At 42.1% G+C, this 18,930-nt stretch overlaps 1 protein-coding gene across 3 annotated transcripts in view; it reads right to left on the bottom strand.

Annotated features, from left to right (window-relative positions):
• Positions 1-936: 936 nt before the first annotated feature.
• The window catches only part of RGS7BP (regulator of G protein signaling 7 binding protein), a 102,786-nt gene continuing 84,792 nt past the window's right edge, over positions 937-18,930 (bottom strand). For 2 of the 3 annotated variants that reach the window (XM_077897979.1, XM_077897980.1), the window contains exons 5-6: positions 17,853-17,923; positions 937-6,449 (exon numbers count right to left, since the gene is read on the bottom strand). In XM_077897979.1, coding sequence (XP_077754105.1) covers positions 6,358-6,449; positions 17,853-17,923 — 163 coding nt within the window. In that variant the 3' untranslated portion in view covers positions 937-6,357. Of the gene's footprint in view, positions 6,450-17,848; positions 17,924-18,930 lie in introns of those variants that run through there. The other variant, XM_077897981.1, reaches the window with a different exon arrangement.

The raw sequence follows: 18,930 nt of genomic DNA, 5'->3' as shown, positions 1-18,930 counted from the left end.
TAACTAACTAACCAGATAACAATATGGAGACAGGTGATTCAGACCTGCTAAGGCACTTTGCTATCTTCATGTGGTGTCCATCTCTGGGTCCAACACTCATGTTTCAGCTCCCACTCACATGTTCTTATTGCAGCTTAGTGGGATGAGAGGATGAGCATGGAAATGCATGCTCCCTAATTTAGGGGCCTAAAATTTAGGGACATACATTTACTTGGAAATTACACAATTTTGCTCATATCCTATCAGCCAAAATTCACTTACCTAGCCACATCCAAAACCAAGAGAGGCTAGGAGAGAGTGGAGTCTTTACTTTAGGTGGCCAGCGTTTGCCAAAATTTGAAGTCTCTGTTTCTAAGGGGAAGAAGGAGAGAATGGGTGTGGGAACTGCTAGCCATGGTTATATACTTGGTTGTGGCAGGTCTGAGATTCAGATAAAAGTCTGTGTTCCTTCAGGTTCTACTGCACAGCTCTGGACAACCAGCTGGATTTCAATAGTTCACCTCTTGAAAAACTTCTTGGGATACCTTCCTGTCAGAACTGAATTTCTAGATGTCTCTCCAGACATGTATAGAATTCCTTTCATTAGAAAACAAACCTATTTAGCTCCATGTTTTTGGTTTTTGTTTTTATTTCACTTGTTATAGCTATCAGGAAAACTGAGTTAAATTTAGAGACTCACTGCTATTGTCAGAGAATATGTTCCAAAGCCTGCTTTAATCCTTCCACTGTTGATTCATCTTCACTTAATTTGTACTTTCTCTCTTCTCTTCTTTCCTCCCCGCCCCTCCCCTTTGTCTGGATCTTTATTCTATCTTCCAAAGTTACGGTGCTCTGGTGTTTCCTCTCTGGATCCCCACTGCCCACGCGTTGACGACGAGGAGTAAGTCGAGGGGGTTGGTGGGAAGGATGAGAGCAAGTGGTTTCACAATGTCTCACTTTTTCATTTTTTTTCAACTTTTATTATTAGTTTTTATTACACAAGGAATACATATTCATTGTAGAAAAATTAGAAAACACAGAAAAGCAAAAAGAAAAAATAATCACCCATAATCCCACTACCCATAAATAACTACTATTAACATTTTAGTGTATGTCCTTCTAGCTTCTTATGCATATATATACATACGTAGATATATTTATATATAATTTTCTTTTTTTACAAATATTGTGTCATACTATACATACGGTTTTATAACATGTTTTTTCATTTAATATATGTCGTGAACATTGTTGTTTATTCCCTGAAAAAATTACACAGATACTACATGCTCATTGTGGAAAAATCAGAAATTACAGATATGCAAAAAAGAAAATGTAAATGCTCCAAATCTCACCTCCCAGAGATAGATGCTGTTAACATTTCAGCAAATATCCTTTCAGATGCTGTAATGCACACTGTGTATGTCTATTTTTAAAATGGGAACATATCATGTTCTTCTGTAACTTCCTTTTTTTATTTAACAATATAGCTGTTTACTTCAATAAATATACATCTAGTGCTTATTCTTAATTGGTGCACAGTATTCCATTGAAAGGATATACCATATTTAACCAACCCTATATTGTAGGCTCATGTTTTTTCCATTCCTCCAAATAATGCTCCTAGAAACATCCTTTCTTGCATATATTTTTTGAATAATGAATGAATGTATCTTAGTTCATTTTTCTTGACTTTTTTTTTGAGGAGAATTTCCCTAACGTGGAAGTATTTGGCATACACAAAAAATATACTGCCAAAATATTTTTCCAGAATCAATTTATACTGTTGTTGACTCTGTAAGAGAATGTTAATTTCCATACTTCCTTGTTGTCCCTGGGAACTATAATTCTTTATACCCTTTGTCTTTCTGATACGTAAAAAGGAGTATATTGTAATGATTTGCATTTTTGATTACTAGTTAAATATTTTCATATTTATTATTTGTTCATTAATTTATAGTACACTGCCAGTTTATGTCCTTGGCTCAATATTCTACTGGAAAGTTTGATTCTTTTTGATCATAAAATGTTATTTACTCATGCATTCATTATTCACTCACACAATAAATATGTTTTCAGTATTTGCTTTGTGTCTAGCACTGGGTTAAGTATCAAGAATATAACAGTAAGCGAAATAGACATGGTTTCTGCTTTCTTGAACTTCCAAATTAGTGGATATAAACAGACAAATAAGTAATAATTTAATAAGTACAATGAGGAAGCAATGAAATGCAAACACTTGGTTGGGAAGGTTGTAGACCTTAAAAACTTCCCAAGGGTAATGGAGCTTAAGCTCTTGATATATACTAGGGATCGATGCTCATTGTTGCATATATTTCAAATTTTGTTTTCTCTTAATTTGGTTTGTTATTTTTTACTGTATAGGCATTCCACATTTTAATTGGTCTAATCCATCCATCTTTTTCTTTTTTATTTCTTCCTTTGTTGTCATGCTTAGAAAGGCTTCTTTTCCATAGTAAAATTACATAAATATTTGTCAGTATTGCCTACTAGTCCTTTTACATATTTATGTGCTTTAACATCTAAATCTGTACTTCACCTAGAATTTATTTTGATGGAAATTATGAGGTATAGATCTAGTATTTCCCCCAACATATGGCCAAACCAATCATCCCAAATTATTTAGTAATCCAACTTTACTCACAGATTTGAAATGCCATCTTTATAATGCACTTAATTCCTCTATGTTCTTGGGTTTATTTCTGATCTTTATACCTAATTATCATGATTTATTATGGGCCAATAGCATCATTGGTTTTTCCTCATCCTATCTATTGTGATCTGAAAGCTGAGCATTTTGCATTTGTGATGTTTTGGAACACAAAGAAATGATAGATAGTGCTTAATTAGGTATATGCGTGTGGCATGGGACGTTAGTATGGATGATATCCTTAATCCTTTCAACTTTGAGACTTCCAGAATCTGAATTCCATATGGGATACTGTTACCTGGTCCCCCCCTTTTTTTTCCTGTCTAAAATAAACAAGATGCTTTCATACTCTGCATTTATGGTCTCTTCTTATGCTAAAGCTCAGCATTCAGTAGGTGGCAGTATTGCCACACAGTAAATATCCAACCATTGGAGGAGCACCGAGGAACAAAATGATCTGGATTTTAGAATTTCCCTAAGAGCTTTCGTTAGAGGAGGCATCAGGGCTGTGCTACTTCTAAAGCCTTCTTTGTACCCTTGATCAATAGCACAACCAGAAGTCTGCAGTCACTCTGTTCCTAGAGGCGTGCAAAACATCAGTATTTTAGAGTGATTACTTGGCTTTGTGGGCATTCGTGCACATACCTTATCCACAAGTGTCTTTGAGCCCAGCCACTGACTGATTTAAAGCCAGGAAATGTGGTTTTAAACAATATGATTGTGGTGGGATTCAGGTGATTTTTATTTTCTTTATACTTGGTGGTATATTTCCGATTTCCCACAAAGAACATATATTGCCTCTGTAATCTGGAAAAAAAACAACAACGATGCATCAACATGGGATATTAAAATTATAATGGTTACATGGTGAGGGTATGCCAGGAAAAGTTGACATCCTTTTCTGTTTTTAGCATGTGAGCACATGCAACAGAATGGTTTCAGTGTTCTCTCCTTACCTCTAGAGAGCAGCTCAATGTTATTGCTAATCTGAGAGCAAATTACCAGAAGGAAGCCAAGACAGTAGACCTCTATCTCATGGACTACACCTGAGAAAGTCCTTTGGTAGGTGAGAGGAGAGTCGGGTCAGCTCCAAGAGATGCATTGGCATATCTAATGGGAAATGGTGAGCTATCTATTGCCATTATGAGTCAGTGTAGGTCATCATGACTTGGAGCACTGAATTTAATTTTAGGACCGGCTAGTGAAAGAAGATCTATAAATCTTGGAGTGTGTCCACAGGAACTACAAAACCAATCAAAGTCTGGGAAACAGGCACTATGAATAAAAGATAAGGTGGCTGAATTTATTTACCTTAGATATGGAAAGCCTAGCTGGGGAATTAGACAAATTCCCATCTCCATGAATAGCTACTACAGCCCTCCTAGACCTGGAGGTGAGACCTGAATTTATTAACAGTCTTCAGTTGTACAAAGGACAGTGGCACAGGAGGTAAGTGTTCCTTTCATACTGAGACTAAGGCGAGAGTGAGCACAAATTAACCAAGCAGAAGTGATTTAGGTCAAGCATTTAGAGGAACGTGCTGAACATCAAGGTTGGGTTTATCAGTTAATAACTTTGCATGAATTAAAAGGAACTAGATTGAAGCTAAGGGTTCCATAGAGTGGAAAGGTGGGTGAAGGCAAAGATGGGAGCTGAGAGTGTGCCCAATTGGGATATTTTGTAATTTCTAAAACAACGGGCCCTAAGTGAATTAACCACGTGGGATGAAAATGAACCATATTCCAAAAAGATACTAAACTTTAGTCAAACCTGATTTATGAAATCAGGGTTTGCAGACAAGATAAATCTAGGAGTGGTTACCTGCTTTGCAAAGGGGTATTCATTCTAAGAGTCTTTAAATAGCATATTCCAACAACTGTTTTACCAATATTTGATTTAGAAAGTTGTTATTTTCTCATAAAACTTTCAAGGATAACTCTTTATACGAAGTCAGGCATTCCTATAACCATGCATGAATTACCAGTTCATTGGAACACAACTCTGGACTCCAAGAATAAGGCCAAAAACCAGCTGGTATCATCTAGAGAACTGCGTAGCCTTTTGAGGTCTCTTCCAACCCTCTAAGTCTTTTGCTTTCAATCACAAAAGCTAGAAGACAATTCCAAGTATAATTTTCACAACATCAGATATTAGGTTGAACCATATGAAATTGCCATTTTTGTGGGTCAAAACAGTCAAATACCAGCAATTTTGTATAGGTCAATCTAATACAAGAATTATTCTGGTAGCTCAAATAAACCTAATCTCCATCTTCACTAAAGCTAACAGCTTTAATGTATTTATTGTTGGGCCCAAGTATTGGACATATAAATGCCTGTGCACATAAGTACTGAGAAAGTATAGGGTTGGGATTAATGATGCATCTTGGATAAACCACTTATAGGCATCTAGCTCATCCTTTTATTGTACTAGACACTGGTACCTCTTGTCTGACTTTAGGATTTCTCAGATTTTAGAAAGCAAGAAAAGAAGTCCAAAGGCCTGATCTCTCAACTCATGGGAAATTCTGTTTGGGTAAAGGGCCAAGGAAGAACAGGGGAAAATATAACACAATTTGTACCATGTTACAAGTTTAGTGAGGAAGATCATAACAAAGCTGTGCGCAGAAAAACAAAGCGTGTGGCTTCCTCCTTTCTAAAATATAGTATTGCTTAATGTGTCCTGCTTTCAAGATTCTAAGCATAAGACAAGACACCAAGTACACATTGGAAAAGTCATATCTGCATAGTCATCTAAAATGAGACAAGCTTAGCGTAACTAAAAAGATTTTATTAACGTAAAATGTTAAATATTTTTACGATCTGAGCTAATTCCAGCATGCCCTATAAGATTTAACACTATGCTGATGTGCAGACATCATGCTTCAGATTTCAATTAGAACAAAATGTGATAATATTCAATTTTACATTTGAGGGTAATTGTATATGTTACTACACCATTTTCTAACTGGATTACTTCATTCTCCAAGAAGCTGAAAAAGACACCATTGGATCAAAAGGAAATTAGTTGCCCATATGCATTGTACGAAGGTCTTAGGATTATTGTGTATTTACAAAAATTTAAATACTTCTCATATATGGTTTTTGTTGCATTATAAATTAAGATATCTTTATGTAGAAGCTCTTGGATTCTGACAGAATGGAAGACTAAATGTAAATGAGTGCAGACAAAGCAATAGGTGAGGTGGTGTATGTTTGATTATAATATTGTTTCTAATAATATTGATTGGAGTTTTGAACACAGTTTTGCAGTTTTAGATAGGTTTCTATGTTTAAAGACTTTCATATATGATAAATTGTTCACATGAGATCAGCAAGAGCTAAAGATATACTATTGTACATGAAATAATTTTTCTCTGTATAGTACATTTAAAAAAACCTTTAAATAATTTAAAAACCATAATTCTTGCATCTGTCATGGTATGGTTTGGAGCAGACATGCACAATGTCAGCTTTAAAAATCCTTTTAAAAACAGCCTGCTTTTCGAATCTTTTTTTTTTTCCCCTTGACAGCAGCTGCTTTCAAATGTAAAATCATTTAAAAGGGTAGGGGGAGGCGAATAAAAGTAATAAGGAAGCATAGAAAACATAGTCAAAAACCAATAATTGTGGTTCAGCTGTCTGGAGGTCCTCAGGTTCTGTGATATTTTCAGGTCTTCACGATCGTGGGTTTCCAGAAGGAGCTGCCTAGCTTGAGACCAGACAACACAGCCCAAAGAACCTTCTCTTCCGTCTTCTAACCAGGGGGTAGGGAGTTAGATTTAGAAGGCTGCTGTCATCTGTGATGGAACAGAATGTACATATGAGCGAATTACAGACACAGTAACCTGGGTTTTATGAATTGGCTTTTAAAGTCCACCTTTTTAAGATCAAGTTTTCTTGACTTCAGCATTATTGCCATTTAGGACCAGATAATTCTTTGCTGTGAGGGCTGTTCCGGGCACCATAGCAGGTTTAGCAGCATTCCCTGGCCCTACTTACTCTCTAGATGATGGTAATGCTGCCCCACCAGTTGTGACAACCAGAAACGTCCCCACATGGGGACGAACGTTCTTTGTTTAGTGGTGGTGGTAGTAGTGGGGGCACATAGACTGCAGTTGAGAACCACTAATTAGAATCAAGCAAGCAAGCTACTGGGAGGCCCTTTCTGAGTTGGGGGAAGTATAGCATTTTAGAAAGAGCCCATGCTTTGGGGTAAAGTTGGCCTCTTTCCTAAACCCACCTCTGCTATCTCCTAGCTCTGTGACTTTGAACGTGTAAATTGAAACTTGCTAAGCTTCAGTTTTCCCAAATGTAAACTAGGGTTTACTAATACTTACCTTAGATGAAGATTATATGAAATACTCTGTGAAAAACATGAAGCTTGGCTGGTATCCTAGGTGCCTAGCACAGAGGAAACATTCAGCAAATAGAGCTATTGTTAACTATTTTTCTTTACCATTGTAAAAGAATGTGGTTCCACGTGCCTACTTCATGCGAACTCTGAAAGAAGTTTCTCAACTCTTCCTTGTTGAGTCTTTGGCTAGCGATTTCTATAGATTTCTGTACACAAGGGCATCCCGGGAAGATGGCCCACTGTTAAATTGGTAAGGTTTGATGTTGAAAGTTTTAGCACGATGACAAGTAGAGGAGGGAAGAAACTGGTAAACCAAATTCAGTTTAGTGAGCTGGTTTTGAAGAAATGGTGCAAACCAAAAGAGAGGGTGGGTGGGCCTAGCCTCTTGCAGCAGAACAGGCAGTCTGGTCCCTGGGGCTGGACAGGGACCACAAGGACATGACTTGGAAACTGCCAGTGTGGGCAGCACTATGACATGATTGGAATGGAGCTAGGGGCCACCTAATAGTTGGTTGGCTCTGGCAGCTGTTATGTACCTAAGCTTGGCCAGGATCAGTTGCATTATCTTCCCAGAGCAGAGCCAAGGGGGTTCCTTCCTTTCCCCATCCGAACCTTGAGGATATAGGACCTTGGGAAAGAGTTCAGAATCAGGAACTGGATGAGGGGGTGGATAAAGTGAAAAATGTGCCTCGCTTCCATAAAAAAAAATGAGTTTGGAGATGAGGGTTGGTTTTTCTTGGTTACTGAGCCTGGACGCTCAGTAAACTATCAAGAGCACAAGAAGTTTGGGCTTTCTAGTCCTCTTCGGTGCAGTGTGTCATCCAAGTGCCTGGGCTTTCCCTCCCCTTCCCCAAAGGCTGCTGTGTGTCATACTTATTTGTAAATTAGCATCACTCACTGGTTCCTTGGAATGGCGCCCTATGCTATACACTTAGATGGAACCAAAGTAGCGAGTCAGAGTCAAGGAAGAAAACAGGTGCCCCAGCTGAGGACACCAAATGAATCAAACACGGTGTACTCTCCGTGAGGAGATTCATATCAAGACTGACCTTTGTATCTGTGCATTCATTACAGTGAATCAAAAGTCTCCATGGATGAATATTCTCTCTTAAGATTCATATTCCACTAATGGGGAGAAAGACCGGATGCTCCTTGTCCTTTCCGTGGTGAAAAGCATTTCACTGTATTCTGGATGTCAACATTTTGAGTCTAAAAATAGGACCTCAGGATCCCTGGGTGGCACAGCAGTTTGGCGCCTGCCTTTGGCCAGGGCGCGATCCTGGAGACCTGGGATCGAATCCCACGTCGGGCTCCCGGTGCATGGAGCCTGCTTCTCTCTCTGCCTGTGTCTCTGCCTCTCTCTCTCTCTCTCTCTCTGACTATCATAAATAAATAAAAATTAAAAATAGGACCTCTCCCTTGTATAGTTAAACTTGCCCCAAATAGTGAAGACTCTGAAGGCAATGTCAAACACTGTATGTGAGCCTCATTTCTCAGGAGAATCTCTCAGAGATGATTCATGGTCTATTTAGAACAGAAAGAAATGATAACCCCCTTTTCTCATGAGTTTTAGGACTCTTACTTCTTTGACCACCAAACGATCAACAAACTTAACCTACTTGGAGATGGCAAAGCTGCAGCAAACTCTGAAGAGTAAAGAATTTCATTTTTTGGTATCTCTTTGGATACTGGCTATGCTTCCTGAAACACAGGTTCACCAGGAATTCAGTGGTTGCTCGAACAGAATCCTCAAAACTATGAAGATATTTATAGGGAGGAAAAGTCTCCTTATTTCCATTTAAGACTTGGAAGATCTATTTCCCAAATGCCCGCATATATCCTTCCCTTGCTGCAAACCCTTAAGAGATCTGGGGAGTGACCTAATGGGTATTTACATATTATAAAATGCAACATGGATGTGTATTGTTCCCACTATGTGTGGAAATGTCAACTGCATGTTGTATTTACAGAGAAACTGTGTGTGTGTGTGTGTGTGTGCGTGCGTGCTGCGGGGGCACATTTGGTCCCGTGTCCTCTTCTTTTTGTATTCAAAGCACACAGGAATTATTCACAGGTATTATGAGATTCATATCAAGACTGACCTTTGTATCTGTGCATTCATTACAGTGAATCAAAAGCCCTTTTGTGCTATTGAAATTCTCCTCAGTCAGCTTCTTTTCATATCTACCTGCCTATATATAGTTAGATAGATAGATAGATACATTCACTTGTGAGTGCTATATATACACGCACGTGCACGCACACACAGCACTCACATGAATAGAAGTGTTAGAATTGATGAGAAAGTGCTCAGATGCTCAGCAGAGGACAGGCTGCCTGTAGGACAACTGCTGGCTTGGGGCATCTTTGTGGAGCATTTGTGACACCTTTGCCTCGCCTGGAGCTTGTCTGAACATCACCTAGGGCTGAGGTGACACAAAAACTCCAAAATCCTTGGCAGAAATTCAGAGCAGCTTTCTACACCCTAGGAAGCCGACATGGACAGTAAATGCTGAAATCCACCAGCAGTCAATAAGCCTGGAATGGTCTGGAGTGGATTCAACTCTAAGGAAAGATGTCTTTCCACATTGATTGAAATCCTGTCTCTGAAATTACAGGCTGCCAAAAGCCTGGGAACAAAATGGAACGTTTCCCCGCTCGTTCTCAGCTTTCTGGGCTAATCCACCTGACCTTGCTGGAAAACCTTTGATTTTTATTGTACATGTTTGAGACTTTTATAGCATCTTTTCTCCAAAGGGCATGCTCTGAGACAGCTGTAACCAAGGACAGTTTTAGATCTGAAAATGAAAAGTGGAGAAAGGGAAAGGGAGGGAGGAAAGGAGAGGAGATAAGCGGAAGAAAAGGAGACTACGCAATTCAGCCATCGGCAAGTTCAAACCTTGGTCATTCGAAGCTTAATTCCTGGGTATTACCAAAGCCAGGGACATTGGAACCCCCTAGGGCACAATGATACCATTTCTCAATTTTTGCTCAAATTTCCTTTGCTAATACAAGATTTCTTGTATAGATGCTATGTTAAGAAACAGAAGGACATAAAAATATGAAGTTTTCAAATAATTGAACATTTGAGTTTAATGCTATGTTCTCAGATAGAACCAAGAGAAGTGGGACGCCTGGGTGGCTCAGCAGTTGGGTGTCTGCCTTTGGCTCGGGGCGTGATCCCGGAGTCCCAGGATCGAGTCCCACATCAGGCTCCCTGCATGGAGCCTGCTTCTCCCTCTGCCTGTGTCTCTGCCTCTCTCTCAGGTATTTCATGAATAAGTAAAATATATATATAAAAAAAAAGAACCAAGAGGAGTGCTCATGATATAATGGTAGTTGCAAATTTCTCTTCCAGGAAAAAAAAGGAGACCATCACCCACTGGTTCTCAAACATTAGCTGCATTAAGCATCATCTGAGGGTGTGCCGAGGTAGAGACTGCTGGCCCTCCCTCCAGAATTGCTGGATCAATGGGCAAGATCAACTTAGATCTTTCTTACAAGTTCCCAGAAAAGTTGATGTTGCTGGTCCTGAGGCCACGCTCTGAGAAGCCCTGCATGAGTCAAAGGCCTGCTAGGTGCAGGCTCCATGTTGGGTGCTGGGGATCACACCCGAGGGGGCCTAAAATGAAGGTGGTTCTTGTGTCAAGGATGTTTGCTTGAGTAACCATGACGCATCATCAGAAATGCCATAAGAGCGACACGGATACATAACACTGTGACAACTCTTAAGACAGGAATTGTCTCCCAAGCAGAGAAGGAAGAAAATGATCATGGAAAAATCATGGAGGTCTTGGTATTGGCTCTGGGCCACAGGGTTGAGGAGAACTTGGACATCTGATGAAGGGGGAGACAGATTTTTCTGGATGGAGAGAAGAGTGTGAACAAAGTCATGGAGGTCAGAGGCAACTTGAATGTGGGTTCAAGTAAACAGTCCAGTCAGGAATGAAGGGTGGACTGAAGGGTGGAATAGCAGAGATAGAATTCCCTAAATGTGGCGATGCCTTCTCTTGCCCTCTGCCTTTATACGTGCCGTTTCTTTTTCCAGAAAAGTCCTCCCTTCTTGAACAAATGACAATCCCTCCTTCAAGCTTAGCTTGCAACTTCCGATTTTCTTCTCAGTCCCCTTTAGAAACCTCAGTTCTTTCCTCTCAAAACCTAAATTATGGCGTTCAGGGCATGTGTCTATGCACACACTCCTTGGCTGGTGCCGATCGTTCTTAAGGTTTCAACTACCATTTATGCAGAGATGCTTAAATATGTGTTTCCACCCTCCCAGCTCCCACGTCTCACGTCAGCCTAAGACGTGTACACCCGCTCTTCACCACCAAGCCCCACTCTTGGAGTTCTTTCATCTCCAAAACATCACCGTCCTCTGTTTCTACTGCTCCTCCTCTGTTCTCTCCAACTTAGCAGACGCCAGCGTCCACCCTTCTGTCCAACTACGAACCTGGGCTTCTTCCTTGACTCTGTCTTTTGTCTTATGCAACCCATTAGCTGTTCATGTCCTCTTCTCTGCCCGCCCCCCACCCCCTGGCTTCTTGGGCACACCCGAGGCGTTCCTCACCTGGATTTTTGCACCTGCCTCCTAACTGGATCCCTCCAATGGCTTCAGGATAAAGTCCAAACCTCAACGTGGATTATAGGGGCCTTCACGATATAGGCCCACCCACTTTTTAAATCTTTCATGGCTCTTTTCTAGCCACTTTCCCAACTAATGAAGTGCTTGTAGTTCATCAAAATGCCCTCCCCTTTCATTTCCTCATCTACCTTCAAGATCCAGAATCTTCTACCTAGGCTCTGGATTTTTCCCCCCACCTCTTTTTTCTTTATCCTTTTTTCCATTTCTTTCTTTGGCTAACTCTGATTCATCATCAGACATCTCTCCTCTGTTTCCAAAAAGCAATTCTCGATAACCAACAGCCCTCTTCCCCATCCCACACCCCGACCCCTTACAACTCACATCGAGCTAGGTGAGAATCCCATATGTCCTTGGAATGCCCTGTGTCTAGCTATTATGGCACTGTTATATTCTACGCACTAGTTCTTTGTCCAATAGTGCATGTGTGGGTGTGAGGTGTTTCCAGAAATCACATGCCCTACCCCCAAAACATTATCTCAATCTCTATGATGGGAAGCACGTCATTTGGGAAGGCTTTCCAGGTGATTCTCACCCAGTCTCTTCTGTTGCACTAGAGAGCCTCTAGAGGGATACATATCCCCAGCCCCGGACACAGAACTTGGCACATTATAGGTTACCATCACATGTTCGATGATGGTGGGTACACCAGATGCTAGGGTAATGAGTTCTTCCTCTAGTAGGCAATGAGTAGGCATGTAACATTTGTGAGTAGGGACTGAACCCAGAGTAATGCATTGAGAAAGTGCTATGAGATCGGTGACGTGTGAATTAATTGGAGGAGAGAGGGGAAGTACATATGGCATACTGAATCCTGGATGGCAAGTGGCTGAGATTACCGAGGATATGGGGCTGCCAGCGTAAAAACTACTCAGAGTGACATTCAGACCCCACATTGAAGCACACAAAGTCTTTATGGGAGTCCCTGGTGAAAGGACCTAAGAGGTCATCTGTAGGCAACCGGGTGGCATAACTGCCTAACGGTCTTCAGCCAGAGAGCAAACGCTTCTGCATGACATGGCTAGAGTGGATACGGGAGGTCCAGACTGGAGTGGACCCAATATGAACCTGGGGCAACTGTTTCTAGATCCAGTTTAGTCTGGAGAAGCCTGGCCCTAGGAGGGGACCCATTCTAGAACAGATTCAATTCCCAGCTGATCCGCTTCAGACTGATTCTGACCAACAGATTCTGGTATCGACAACCAGATTCTAGGCAAGAGTGAATGAATGCACAGACACACCCCCTAGCCTTCATTAAGTCAGAATTCTGGAAAAGGTGAAACTGCCTTTCAGGCTGAATTTTTTTTCCTGCCAACTTATTTTGTTTGATTACAACAAACATCTAGAAGATGCTTGTCCTTCACTTTCGGTCTCCTTTTAGCCTTTGTCAGTCACCTTGTGGGCTCCCCACAGGTGGTTCCATTTGTAATCCATTTGACACAGCAAGACTATCATAATTAATGAAGCTCCCTACAGCACTGCCAGTGACCCAGAATGTAGGACAGGAGAGGCGCTGGAGCAGGGGAAAGAAGAGCGGGCTGAGAGCCAGGAGACCTGGACGTGGTCAGGAGCCTGCTGTGGGGCTGTCTTAGAAAGAGGGCAGCTCACTTTTCTTTCATGCCTTTGTCTCCAGCCTTAAACGGGAAGGATGGGAAAGAAAAGACCCTGCCTAAAACGAGGGCATCATCACGAACCATTAAAACTCCTGCTCTTGGCTGCCTCCCTTCATTTGTCACCGAAAAGCAATTTAAAACACACTTGAGTTGTCAACTCAAGGGGTGACTGTGGTGGGAAAGGGGGAAGACACGATTGAATCTTTAAGTGCTAAAATAAACATGGAAGTTTCCGAGGCAAGGAGGAGAGTGAGGCCCTGAGAACACTGGCATCTGGGCGCTTCCAGGGTAGGATGCCCAGAGCCCGCCTGGTGGGATTTTCACATGGTCAGGGTTGGAGGTAGGAACACAGGGAACCAAGAGTGGCATCTTTTCCCTTTTTGTCTCTCTGCTTCAAACACACATGGAATAAAAAGAGAAAGGAAAGAAGAAGCCAGAAGAAAACCAGATGGCTTTCTATAATGGTTTTCATCCAGTTACAAAGATGTTTTGACAATAAAGTCCTGGAGAAAAGGCCTGGAATATATTTTTCCACATTTCACCGTGCACTGTTTCTTGCATATGTTCACCTACACCCATATAATAAACAGAGCAGCTGCTAAAGGATTCCAGGAAGGTCACGGGAAAGCTCCTGCGCTCTATCTTGGTACACAGAGTCAGACACAGGAATCTGGCCGATTCGTTCATTAAAATGGTGCCATATGCATCTGCTAAAGAATGTTCCCAGAGGGACCCAAGAGGGCCTGCTCTCCTTCCCTCGGGCCTTCTCAGACCCTCCGGTTCAGACTTATATCTCCCTTTCTCTCCTGGTCAGCTCATAGAGACATCATGCTATGAGTCCCCAGGAAACTTCAAGAACAAGAGCTGTGGCATCACATGCCAAGGGGCCCATTTTTCCCCTAGGTGAAGAAGCCTTTACGTGAATTGAAGTCTTCACCTCAATTTTTTTTTTTTTTAAATTGTTCTTCAAAATCCTACTGCCTTAATATCTCTTGAACAGGTCCCTGAATCTCCTAGCTTGTTCCTTTTCAGGTTCTAAACAGATTTAAGGTTTAAATCCTGAGTATCAGGGCACCTGGGTGGCTTGGTGGTTGAGTGTCTTCAGCTCAGGTCATGATCCCGGGGTCCGGGGATTGAGCCCCGCATCAGGCTCCCTGCAGGGAGCCTGCTTCTCCCTCTGCTTATGTCTCTGTCTTTCTCTTTGTCTCTCATGAATAAATAAATAAAACCTTAAAAAAAAAACAGCAAATAAATCCCGAGTGTCATTTATTTGTATTATTCCCATTTATTTGTGAAAAGGGAATAATATATGCTTTTCCTCACAGTATCAATCATTTATTACTATTATTATATTGAAAATATATTTAAAATTCTACTTTTTTTTTCTGTTGATAAAAGTAATACAAAGTCATACAAAATATGTCTAGTCTTCAGGATGATAAAAATGCCCTAAGTAAATAAAATGAAATTTCTGTTTTTCCATTACTGCATGTTTCGGGAACTGTCGGATGTATTTCCATGAGATGTAGAGGGAATGTTCTGGAGGGTTTGATTTAAAACAGAGACCACATGGCACATGTGGCATATACCGTTCAGTGTGAGGGCCCTGGCAGTTGTCCTCCCGGGCAGTGGATTGTGGGGCCTCCCTGCTGTTGACCAGGGGTACTTGCCAAACATATGAAGAAACTGAGGATAGCTTCAGACCTGAACTCCACCCCCAAGTCCCAGGGACCGATGTTCTGTTCTGCAGGCTCAAGGCCAATGAGCAGTAGCAGGGGTGGTTCTGTTTGGTGAGGACGGGGCATCTTCCTGAGCCAAGCCGGGCGGGCCTGCTGGTAAAGAATACGGGTACCACCAGCAGTAATCACAGTAGAGCCTCAGTCCAGCGTCTGCTCTCTGAGAGGTTGGGAGAAGACCCAAGACCTGCGGTGCTTCATTTAACCCCCCCAATGGCCCCCTGGAGTAAGTGATGCTATTCTCTCCTTTTCAGGGATGAGGAATTTGAGGTGGCTGGAAGTGAAGCTGCTTGCTCCATGGCACAAAGTTGGTAAGTGGCAGAGCCAGCATTGGAACCCGAGGGTCGCCTTCATCCAAAGTCCCCGGTCCCCACCACCAGGCGTGTTTCTAGCAACAATCTGCCATGCTGTGGGCAGAGGCCTCTCTCATCACCACACCGCATCTGCTTCCTGAAACCCCTGCTAGGTGCCCACAGCGCTAACACCCAGGGTTCAAGCCAGTTAGTCTGCTCCCGGGGCCCACATTTATCATGTATGCTGGCTGTTATTCTGCTATGTTCTAGGCATTGCTCTGGGGACAGAAGCATGTAGAGGCCCTTCTGTCATGCAAGTTACATCCTAGGGAAAATATCTCCCCATTTCTGTGTCACAGCGCATATTCCCAGAGGCTCTGGGATCACATCCCACAGTCCGTGTGACCTTGGCTAAGTTAGCTCATCTCCCTTTGCCTCAGTTTCTTGTAAATTGGGAGACATGAATAGCATTTCCCCCAGAGATGTTACTAGAATTAAAGAGGTTAATACACATGAAGTATTGAGGGTAGTGGTAGTGATATTGTGATTTATGATAAGGCATATGTGATATATATATATATATTTGGCATATATGATAGGCATATATGATATATATATATATATATATATATATATATATATATATATATATATTTTTTTTTTTTTTTTTTTTTTTTTTTTTGGCTTCCATCTCATTCCTGGCACAAAGCTCCTAAAATCCCTGGAATTTCCTAAGTGATGACAGCAGTAAAGGTGTCTTTTGTTATGTTAATAGGTTACTTTCAAAACCCACCTAAGGATGGGGGCTGGTTGCTAGGAGAACCGACTGTGTGATTAGAGGGCTGGAACTTTCATTCTCACCCGAAGGGCTGGGGAAGAGGAGGAACTGAAGATTGAGTTCGATCACCAATGACCAGGGATCACTCATGCCTGTGTAACGAAGCCTCCATAAAAACCAACAAAGGACAGGCCTGGAGAGCTGCTGTGTTGGGCACGCGTGGAGACCTGAGCAGCGTGGTGCGCTGGGGGAGGGATGGCATCTCCTTGTCCTTCCCCACGCCCTCCCCTTGCATCTGACTTCTGGCTATTGCTGAGTTACCTCCTTTTATAATAACTGGTGATCTAGCACATAACATGCTCTGAGTTCTGTGAGTCGCTCTAGCAAATTAACCTGGTGTGTGGAGGGGGTCCTTGGAACTTCCAACCCGTACATCTCAAGTGGTGGGAGAGGGCAGTCTCGTAGCCCTTAGCTTGGGGGATCTGCAGCTGCATCCAGGTCATCTCAGAATTCAGTGCCTGTGTCCACAGATTGGTGGTGTGGAAAACCACTCCTGCACGTTGGAATTGGGTGCAGACATCACAGTGGCAGGCCGTAAGACCTCAATATATATTAATTATTATTACTTCTTTTAGAATACTAAATAAACATCTAGATGGCAGAGGTCTTTCTATGGAAATTTCTCTATCTTTTCCTTCCTCCTTTCCTTTCCTTTCCTTTCTTTCCTTTCCTTTCCTTTCCCCTTTCCCCTTTCTTTTCTTTTCTTTTTTCTTTCTTTCTTTCTTTCTTTCTTTCTTTCTTTCTTTCTTTCTTTCTTTCTTTCTTTTCTTCTTCTTCTTCTCCTTCCTTCCTTCCTTCCTTCTTCTTCTTCTTCTTCTTTTTTTCTTTCTTTCTTTCTTTCTTTCTTTCTTTCTTTCTTTCTTTCTCTTTCTTTCTTTCTTTCTTTCTTTCTTTCTTTCTTTCTTTCTTTCTTTCTTTCTTTCTTTCTTTCTTTCTTCTTTCTTTCTTTCTTTCCTCTTTTCTAAAGATTTTATATACTTATTGAGAAAGAGAGAGAGCACCCGCAGAGAGAATTTCAAGCCGACACCATCCTGAGCACTGAACCTGAGGCAGGGCTTGATCTGAGGACCCTGAAATCATGATCTGGTCAGCAACCAAGAGTCAGACACTTGACCGACAGAGTTACCCAGGCGCCCCCCGTCCCTTTGGATATTTCTCAAGTGTCCTCCTCTAGGCTGTAAACTTCTTTTTTTTTTTAATTTTTTTTAATTTTTATTTTATGATAGTCACAGAGAGAGAGAGAGAGAGAGAGAAAGAGAGAGAGAGAGAGAGGCAGAGACACAGGCAGAGGGAGAAGCAGGCTCCATGCACCGGGAGCCCGACGTGGGATTCGATCCCGGATCTCCAGGATCGCACCCTGGGCCAAAGGCAGGCGCCAAACAGATGCCTGATCTAAGGGATCCCTAGGCTGTAAACTTCTTAAAGACAAGAGCCAAGTCTCCAGTTCTTTTGTTTGCCCCACCTGAGGACACCTGCTCTTGACGGGGGAGGCCAGTGGGGAAGGCCTCTGTTTGAGGGTCAGAGTGTGTCTCTGCTCTACTCAGAGCACAACTGTGTTCACCTGAGGGGCTCCATTTTCATCATCATATCTTCTTGAACAGAGAAGAGTGTATGCTCAGTGCCTTCCATCGTTTGTGTAAAACAAATTTGTAATATCTCAAGAAACAGGTCCCAAGGCTATCACGTTAAAAACATCTTGTGCCTCAAAGAGAAATGACAAGACTTACCTTGATTTTTCAATGGTAAAGGCATAGTTTCCCTGAGTTTGCTTAAAAGGTTTTTCATTTCTCGCATGTCTCTGCAAAAGTGATAAAAAGAAAAAAAAATCAGCTGTAAGTTTTTGAAATGCAATCCCAAACAGTCTGTTCTATGAGACAATCGGGAGACGAGAGTCTGTGCTTAATTGTACTAGCTCTAGTTTCCAGTAGGCAAATATTGAATTTATTTTGCTTTTACAAGAAAAAAAAATCTGAGACTGATGGCTGTGGAAGGAGTGAGAGCGACTCTGGCAAACATTTCCACGGGGCATTCTGCTGTGGGAGCCCTCGTCCCTGCCCTCAGTTGGACCTGGCTGGGGTCAGAAGAGTCTCTGGTGACAAGGACAGTATTGCAGCTTTATGAAAGGGAGGTCAAGGACATGCAAGTAGAGTAACAGGGGTCCTCGGGGCCAAGCTGAGGCTGGGCGACGTTGCTCTCAGACTTTCAGGTCAGATGGCTGCTGTGGTTGTACAGGTTCACTTGCTACTGTCCCATTCCCGTGACTGAAATTCAATGTCCCACAGGAGTTAGGGATTCACAAGGCTCAACATTCATTAAATTGACTTGGACTGATGGGAGACTGAAATTCTAAAACCTTCAGAGAAGAGCTCTTCACAGTGGCAGGAGAGATATTGTGGAAGACAGAGAGAGAGGGAGAGAGAAGCACCTGGGACAGAAGGACCTGCCCCTAGCACCTCGCATGTAGGTAAGCCACTGCGTACCTCCAACATTGCCGCGCTCGCATCATAAGAGTATGTGTGACCCCCAAATCACCAAACCATGGAGCAGGAAGCCATTCCAAGGGCTTCTAGTTTGGGGTAGGGGTCAGTTGGACTTTTCAAATCCTTGGGGCAGTAGTTCTCCCCATGTTGAGTTCTCTCCATGTAACTCATCCATTGGAGTTAGTGCTCTTGAAATCATGGGACATTGTGGTAGATTTCATTTACAAGAGCAAAAATCAGATACGTCTTTTTCAGTTAGCTCTAGGATAGGGACGCAACAGCAGCAGGTACTGAAGATTTAAGAAAGCCTTTTGGGGGAGGATCA

Source organism: Canis aureus, chromosome 5 (assembly GCF_053574225.1).
Source record: "Canis aureus isolate CA01 chromosome 5, VMU_Caureus_v.1.0, whole genome shotgun sequence".
Lineage (NCBI taxonomy): Eukaryota > Metazoa > Chordata > Mammalia > Carnivora > Canidae > Canis > Canis aureus.
Note: the sequence above shows the minus strand (reverse complement) of the source record. Positions and strands in the feature narration are given on the sequence as shown.